At 42.0% G+C, this 8,354-nt stretch overlaps 3 protein-coding genes across 3 annotated transcripts; 2 read left to right on the top strand and 1 right to left on the bottom strand.

The window, feature by feature from the left end:
• Positions 1-2,042: 2,042 nt before the first annotated feature.
• LOC103204641 (histone H2B type 1-C/E/F/G/I) lies at positions 2,043-2,423 on the bottom strand. The gene has a single exon (XM_007949854.2). It carries the CDS (start codon positions 2,421-2,423, stop codon positions 2,043-2,045), a length of 381 nt encoding a protein of 126 aa, XP_007948045.1.
• Positions 2,424-2,822: 399 nt separating this feature from the next.
• LOC103204642 (histone H2A type 1-D) lies at positions 2,823-3,215 on the top strand. Its single transcript, XM_007949856.1, has one exon. It carries the CDS (start codon positions 2,823-2,825, stop codon positions 3,213-3,215), a length of 393 nt encoding a protein of 130 aa, XP_007948047.1.
• Positions 3,216-4,399: 1,184 nt separating this feature from the next.
• On the top strand, positions 4,400-4,878 carry LOC103204643 (histone H3.1). The gene is given in 2 exon segments (XM_007949857.2): positions 4,400-4,436; positions 4,439-4,878. Coding segments are annotated over 2 exon segments (477 nt in total).
• The last annotated feature ends 3,476 nt before the right edge of the window (positions 4,879-8,354 follow it).

Here is an 8,354-nt window from a genome sequence, read left to right as displayed (position 1 = left end):
TTTATTAATTTTAATTATTTTTTAAAATTGTGATTTGGGTAAAAGTTTACACATTTCATGACATTGACAGGTCTCTTCCCACTTCCTCCCATTGTTACCTTTTCCTTGTGTCCTTTCTTAGCATTCCTGACATCTGAGCTATTAGCTTGTGGAAATACTGCCCTTCTGATTTCCCATGGTTGATTGTTTTAGGTAGTGTAGCTATCTCATGTGGTTGGTAGTTCACCTTGTAGGCCTATCCGTTGTTTGGCAGAAATTGAAGCCACAAGAGTAAGTTCAATTCCAGGCCTGACATGTGACAAGGAGCCATAGTGTTGCAGATGTTTCTACATCATTTTTAATAGCTTTATAGTATTTCATTATGGATGAAAACTATTTGCAGCTTAAGTTATACTCTTAAACATAGATAGTATTTCCAGGTTTTAGCTAAAATAACCAGAGATATGGGCCATATTTAAAAAAAAAGGTAGAATCACAAGACTTTGTATACCATTAACTATTCATAGAAAGAGAAAAGCAGTTGTGTATGATGGTTTTATACTTGAATGAGTAAATGGAGTTAAAACATTTGGCTAATAACCAAAATGTTGGTAGTTTAAGCCCACCAGTTGCTCCTTCTGACAAACATGAGGTAGTCTACTAAAAAAAAAAAAAAAGTGAAAAAGGACTTACATTCTTAGAACCCCTATGTACCACTCTTCTGTGGGCTGGAATCTACTCTGCTCTGTGAGTTGGAATGACTTGTTGGCAGTGAGTTTGGTTTGGTTATTATTTAATGTTCACATAGACGTATTTAGTAAGTAGAAAATGAGATTTTGAGCTTAGTTTTACACTGCTAATTCTTATGATTTTCCCTCACACAATACCTAGAAAAGTTAAACTTGCTTTCAGGTCATCTTAAAATTTCCAACTCACTTTTCTTGGGGGTAAGGAACTTTCCCAGTGTAAGGACTTTGTTATGTTTCAAAGAGTATGTAAAACTTGATCAGTTTTACTTTTATGCCAACACTTTATTTTCTCTTTGGATTTGTGATTGGAACTAGCTTTCTTCCATGAGAAAAAAAATTTCTAAAATAGTGTGGGGCCATGGAAGAAAGAGACCTTGGAATCACTCTTTGAATCAGACAGGGATTCAAATTTCAGTTTTATTAGATGTGTGTAAGAGGCAAGTCCTTTAACTTCAGTTCTTCATTTATCCTTAATTCTTCTGGTCATTCATTTGTAAAGCTGGAGATTCTGTCTCTTAAGTATTGATTATAGGATACACTCAGCCAGGTACATGACAGTTTCTGACTTTGCCTGGGGTAGCATTTTAGTTACCTGAAATAATCTAGAACATTCAGAGAAGGTATTTGTGGACACGTTAGTGGATTTTGAACCTTGGATGTAGCAAAGATTGGTTTAAAAGATCTTTGATTTAGGAATAATTTAAAGTGGTGTTCCTCCAACCATTCTCATGGAAGCAAACTACAAAACGAATTAGTTTCGTTTTCCCTATTACTCTAATCATGTGTGTAGATTTCGCACCATTCAACATTTTGTTAAAGGCTGTAAAATCCTCTGGTTATTCTCCATCAAGAGCAATGTTGTTGTCGTTATGTGCCGCCGAGTCGGACCCAGACTCATAGCGACCCGTTTTGGGTTTCCCAGGCGCTATCACTACGTACTAGTATATTACCCAACCTTCCTTACGAGCAGGGGTGGTGGGTTTGAACCTCCATCCTTCTGGTTAGCAGTCAAAAGCCTCAGGCACTACGCTACCAGAGCTCCCTCAAGAGCAATAGGGGTACGAAAAGAAAACATTTGAGATGGCTGGGGGAAGATATATTAAATGAGGTGAAACCAGAACCCTAACTCTGTCAGTGGCTGCTAGCGGAGTACAATTTCGTTACAGACTTGCTTTCGTGATCTATATGTCTCTAGATTTTAGTAATTCTCATCGCATGTGAGCCTATTTACCAAGTTACAGACTTTCAAGTGACAACGTGGGTGGCTCTTAAAAGAGCCTTTGGGTCGTTAGCGCAATTATGCAGGTGGCACGCTTACTTGGAGCTGGTATACTTGGTGACAGCCTTGGTGCCTTCAGACACGGCATGCTTGGCCAATTCCCCCGGCAGCAGCAGGCGAACGGCCGTCTGGATCTCCCTGGAAGTGATGGTCGAGCGCTTGTTATAATGCGCAAGACGAGATGCCTCACCTGCGATGCGCTCAAAGATGTCATTGACAAACGAGTTCATGATGCCCATGGCCTTGGACGAGATGCCAGTGTCCGGATGGACCTGCTTCAGCACCTTGTACACGTAAACAGAGTAACTCTCCTTGCGGCTGCGCTTGCGCTTCTTGCCATCCTTTTTCTGGGCTTTCGTCACCGCCTTCTTAGAACCCTTTTTCGGAGCAGGTGCGGACTTAGCTGGCTCAGGCATTATTGAGGAAAGATTTACACCACGAGAAACCAAAACGAAACTGCGTAGGGCTAACGCCCTTGTTATTTGTTAGGTGCATATGCAAATTAGGAATTGCAGTGATACAGATGCTGATTGGCTGTTTCTATTTCATTACATCGTAATAGGCTTTTCTTTTCAAACTCTCATTGGCTCTTCCCTTGTTCAACCTAAAATAATTTGACCTTTCAACAAGGGCCGCTTTATGCAAATAAAGTTGTTTAGCTCTACATTTTGATTGGTTCACATTTGTATTCAGCCAATAGCACAGGCCATTTTACTAAACTACCGTAGAGTATAATAGGCTAGTTGCTACCAAGTCAGACCACTTAGTCTCATTTTCGCAGACACTTTTTCGGCTCTTTTGCTCTCTTCGTCGCTATGTCTGGACGCGGGAAGCAGGGAGGTAAGGCTCGTGCGAAAGCCAAAACTCGTTCTTCCCGGGCTGGACTTCAGTTTCCGGTTGGCCGTGTGCATCGTCTTCTTCGCAAGGGCAATTATTCCGAGCGAGTTGGGGCCGGCGCTCCCGTGTACCTGGCGGCGGTGCTGGAGTATCTGACCGCTGAGATCCTGGAGCTGGCGGGCAACGCCGCGCGCGATAACAAGAAGACGCGTATCATCCCGCGCCACCTACAACTGGCCATCCGAAACGATGAGGAGCTCAATAAACTGCTAGGCAAAGTCACCATCGCGCAGGGCGGTGTCTTGCCTAACATACAGGCAGTGCTGCTGCCTAAGAAGACCGAGAGCCACCATAAGGCCAAGGGCAAGTGAAGTAACGACGACAGTGTTCTGAGCTAGCCGTATTATCCAAAGGCTCTTTTCAGAGCCACCCACCTTTTCACCTAAAAAGGTTGTAACCAACCATTTCTAAGCATCGAATAAGTTTTAACACATTAATACCCTCTGTTAGCTCACTAATTGAATGGAGTCCGAGGTATTGTAGCTGGGAAATAGTAAAGGGAAAAACAGGTTTCCACCAAAAAATGCTGGGTTTTGCAAATAAAGTTTTTGGGAATATAGCGGGAAGGAAACCCGTTTCGGAACCATTTACAAAGCCACTTATAAAACCTTGTCGGGCGGAATCTCAGCAGGGATGTAAAAAGAAAGGAACAGCCTGTTTATTAAAAATCCATTTTTGAGACAAACTTGTTCACTCAGCGGAAGGGAAAAGTGGGAGCGGTTGAATGGCAGGTCATTAGGATCCAATGTAAAGGAGAAAGCAACAGGACTTTTGGCAAACAAAGTAATCTCCAGCTTTTCAAATTCTGGGCTAAAGTAAAACATTTCGGCGAAGAGGGAAGGCAAATAACATTTGCTCACTTCGGTGCTAGGCACACCTGGGCCAGCACTTTATCCGTGTTTCTCTGGTATTCCCCCTAGGAACCCTGCCATATACGTTAAAAGTTTCATAGGACATAGGAAGTGGCAATCCAGACGACCTGAGCTTTAACGCATAAAAACGATATGACAGAAGAAAAAATATAAGTAAATGTGTTCTCAAAGCATGGTCCTCGGAATCTGAGTTCTCACTACAGTCCTAATGAGTCATAGCTACCATCTTTCTAAGAGCTCCATACAGTTTACTATGGACAGTACAGTTTGAGAAGCGCATAACTAAAACAAATACCAAAAAACACAAACTCCCTGCCATCGATTCTTAGTGACCCCTCCTTGAGTTTCCAAGGCGGTATCTCTACGGAAGTAGATTGCTCAGTCTTCCTTCCGAGTGGTCGATGAATTTGAACCTTTAGCCTTCGGGTTAGCAGTCAAAAGCCTCAGGCACTACCCTACCCGAGGTCCTCTTTTGGATGACAGGCAAACTAAAGGCAGAGAGGATAGGAGTATGAGGAAAGTTATCCAATCAGAGCCTCCGGTTACTGACCAATCAAGTCTCTCATTTTTCAGCCAATGGTTTTAGCGCGCGGGACTTTTGAAAAGTAGTCAGGCCAATCAGAATGTTGCTGAGTATATATAAAGGTAAATTCTCCCAGCTAGAGTACGGTCACTTACCCGTCTCTGTAAAATGGCCAGAACCAAGCAAACTGCTCGGAAGTCTACTGGCGGCAAGGCGCCACGTAAGCAGTTGGCCACGAAAGCAGCCCGTAAAAGCGCGCCGGCAACCGGCGGTGTGAAAAAGCCACACCGTTACCGTCCAGGCACGGTGGCGCTGCGGGAGATCCGCCGCTACCAGAAGTCCACTGAACTGTTGATTCGTAAACTGCCATTCCAAAGGTTGGTTCGCGAGATAGCTCAGGACTTCAAGACTGACCTTCGCTTCCAGAGCTCTGCGGTAATGGCGCTGCAGGAGGCGTGTGAGGCCTACCTGGTGGGGCTCTTTGAGGACACCAATCTGTGCGCTATTCACGCCAAGCGCGTCACCATCATGCCCAAGGACATTCAACTGGCTCGCCGCATCCGCGGGGAGCGGGCATAGTTTTTCTCATACCCACAACTCAAAAGGCTCTTCTCAGAGCCACCCACATTCCACGAAAGAAGCTGTGTACTTGGCTTAATGTATATGGGTCTGTAGTAGAAAGTATGAAGTGAAGGTTTTTTTCTGAGCCTTGATTTGTACTACCGGACTTAGAAGCTTTGGACTCTACAAACTGGTAGGTTGGGCAATAGATTTCTCACTCTGGAAGTTGTGCTGGTGGAAAGTGCAATGAAAATAAAAATGCAGAGTGGTTTTACCGGGTAATGGGCCTGCTTCGTTTTCTGTCTAGCTGGTTTGGGAAGGGACTTGGAAGTTTGGAATATTTGGTAGCGTTTGCTGCCTAGCAAGAGCTGAGTTCATGTGAAGAATGACATTAGGGGTGTATTAGCAGTTAACGCCTGAAGCTTTGTTCCCGCTGGTTGGGTTATTGACTGGAAGAGACTTGAAAGCATTTGTACATCTTGGTTTTCCTCATTATATTACCATGTCTGAAACTTGATTTCCATCTCTATGAAGTTTAAATAAGACAGTGTTTGGTTTTTCCATGACGTAAGTTAACACACAATACAAATTGCTTTGTCAATAGTTCATTTTCCATCCAAACAATCTGGCCACTCAGTTTTTTAATCAGAACCCAGACTCCTGATGGTTCCCTACTCTTGCTATTCAAAGTGTTACCCATAAACAGCATCAGCATCACCTGGGACCTAGCTAGAATGTAGAATCTTAGGCCCCACCCCAGACCTGCTGAGTCAGAATCAGCATTGCACCAAGCTCACCTGAGGTGATTCTCATGAACACTATAAGAAACCTGTTTTTGTTACGTATTTTAAGTCTCATCAAGAAAAGCAGGCTGCAACTAAACTCTTCTAGTTCTTGCAAACTATATACTTTTGTAATAGTATATATTACTTTTGTAATAGAATGAAATGTAATCTAAAGTAAGTGCAAGTCACAAGGAGACCCTAAGACAATTTTGTTTTCAGCTCTGGTAGAATAGTGCCTAAGGCACTTGACAGCTAACCAGAAGGCTGGTGGTTCAAACGGCACCAGCCACTCCGTGGAAGGAAGATGGGGCAATCTACTGTAGTGATACTGCCTTGGAAACCCAAGGAGGGGTCGCTATGAGTCCGGTCTGACTCGGCGGCCCATAACAACAGCAACAACATACGTCGGCAGTCTTCTCTACATTGACTGCATGCATATGTTAGTTACTTGGGTAGCTTTTCTAAAAAAACAATTTTTTAATTGTTTTTTGCATAGAATTTTTGAACACTTTAAAAACTTACGCCTAAGTGTTTGGTCTTTTATGTTACTATTGTAATTTCCATTATGTCTTTTAAGTATTATTTTTATAAATGAAGGTTAGTTACTTTTTTTTTTTTCCAATTTGTATCTATTTTTTAAATTGACTTGGCTGAAAATTTACAGAGCAAATTCATTTTCCATACAGCAGTTCATACACATTTTGTTTTATATTGTAACAGCTCTCTTCACACTTCTTCCTTGTGGTTACCCTTTCCCTACGTCCTTCTTTCCTAAGGCACTTGACTGCTGACCAGAAGGCTTGAGCTTCAAACTCACCAGCCACTCCTCGGAAGGAAGATGAGGCAATCTACTTCCAGTAATGATAATGCCTCAGAAACCCAAGGAGGGGTCGCTATGAGTTGAGTCCAACTCGACAGCACATAATAACTTCTTTCCTATGGCTTCCTGCTTCTGAGCTATCACCTTGAACAAATAGTGCCCTACTGATCTTCCATGACTGATTGTTCTAAGGAGTCTACCTGCCTGGTGTAAATGTTCACCTTATTTACTTGTCTTTTTTTGGCTGGAAGCCATGGAAAAAAATCCATTCCAGAATTTCAATTCCAGGCCTGAAGGGTGACTAGGGCACTTGGGTAGCTTTTATAAAAATACCTTTGCCTAGGGCCCAATTAGGACCAATTTAATCCAGTGTGAGGGTGGGCCCAGATAATAATAATAATATAGTAATACCTCACTGCTGTCAAGTTGATACTGACTCAGTGACCCTCCTTGGGTTTCCCAGGCCGTATCTCTATGGAAGTAGATTGCCCAATCTTCCTTCTGAGAAGTGTGGCTGGTGGATTTGAACCCCTGCCTTCTGGTTAAGTCAAATGCCTTAGGCACTACACCACCAGAGCCCAGATAACAGTAATTTTTAATACTCCTCAGGTGCTTCTCACATGCAACTAGGGCCAAGACTTGATGCTACACAAATTGTAAACCTGTGACTAGGTCTGTTTGATTACAGATTTATGAGTTTTCTAACCAAATCATGTTTTCCTTGTAGTTTGCTTGCAGAGAAAATATACTGATCTCTAAGAAAGGATGGTTCTGACTTGCATTATAACTTTATTTCACTGCAAAGACTCAAATGGCTCCCAAATTACAGCAATTTTTGAGGACAGAGCTAGTGGGAGTCTATCCAGAGAGATGGTGCTGCTTTCAGTGACTGAGAATACAGTATCAGGTTTTTTTTTTCTTCAGATATTGTTTTCATTTTTAAAAACTTTTTTTTTTTTTCATTATGAGACATTCAAAATATATGAATGTAGAGAGAATAGTATAAATAAACCTTATATACCCCTCACCCAGCTTCAAAATCATCACTGGCCAAATATGTTTTATCTACATCCCTTTCACTTCAAAGCACATCATATGAGTTCATCTCTTAAAATTGAAACGTATATCTAACATTTTAAAACCTAATTATTATACCATCATTACTCCCTTCAAAAACAATAGTGTTTCTTTTCCATCAATGAATTTTAAGATTTACTTATTCCACCATACATTTGAGAGTTCACAATGTGCCAGGCATGGTTCTGTGCATTGGGAATATGCTGGGGAACAAAAAAGACAAAATGGTCTGCTTTCTTTGAATTCACATTTAATTCTGTGATACACAGGCAATAAAACAGATGAGTAAATAATATATACAGGATGATAGAGGATGAGAAAGAGAAAAATAAAGCAAGAATAAGGAGTGTCTAGAGTTGAAATTTTGAAAAGGTAGCCAATGAAGACCACACCAAGATAATAATATTTCTATAAAGACCTGAAAGAAATTAAGAGACCCACATCCTTTGGGATGTATGTGTGGAGAAAAGGTTAAGAGAGGGGTGAGGTACCAGGGTAGCTATGTGGAATGAGCAGGGAATAACAGAAGATGAAAGCTAAGAGATAAAAGGAAGCCAGAACATGTAGGAGCTTGTCGGCCACTGTAAAGAATTTGGCTTTTCTATAAGTTCATGTGAATGATCAGAATTCCCAGGTGTATAGTAGAGCTGACAAGGGGCAAGGTTATGGTCATTATTTAGTCACAGCCAGCTACCCAGGGGGACCGAGTAGTTGATCCTGCGGGCTTGGGACCATAGTCGCAGGGGACATCAAGCTCAATTCGCATAACATACTATACAAAACATTGTTCCACCTACTACTTTGGCGAGTAG

Source organism: Orycteropus afer, unplaced genomic scaffold, assembly GCF_000298275.1.
Source record: "Orycteropus afer afer isolate SDZICR_OR568_19922 unplaced genomic scaffold, OryAfe1.0 scaffold00255, whole genome shotgun sequence".
NCBI lineage: Eukaryota > Metazoa > Chordata > Mammalia > Tubulidentata > Orycteropodidae > Orycteropus > Orycteropus afer.
Note: the sequence above shows the minus strand (reverse complement) of the source record. Positions and strands in the feature narration are given on the sequence as shown.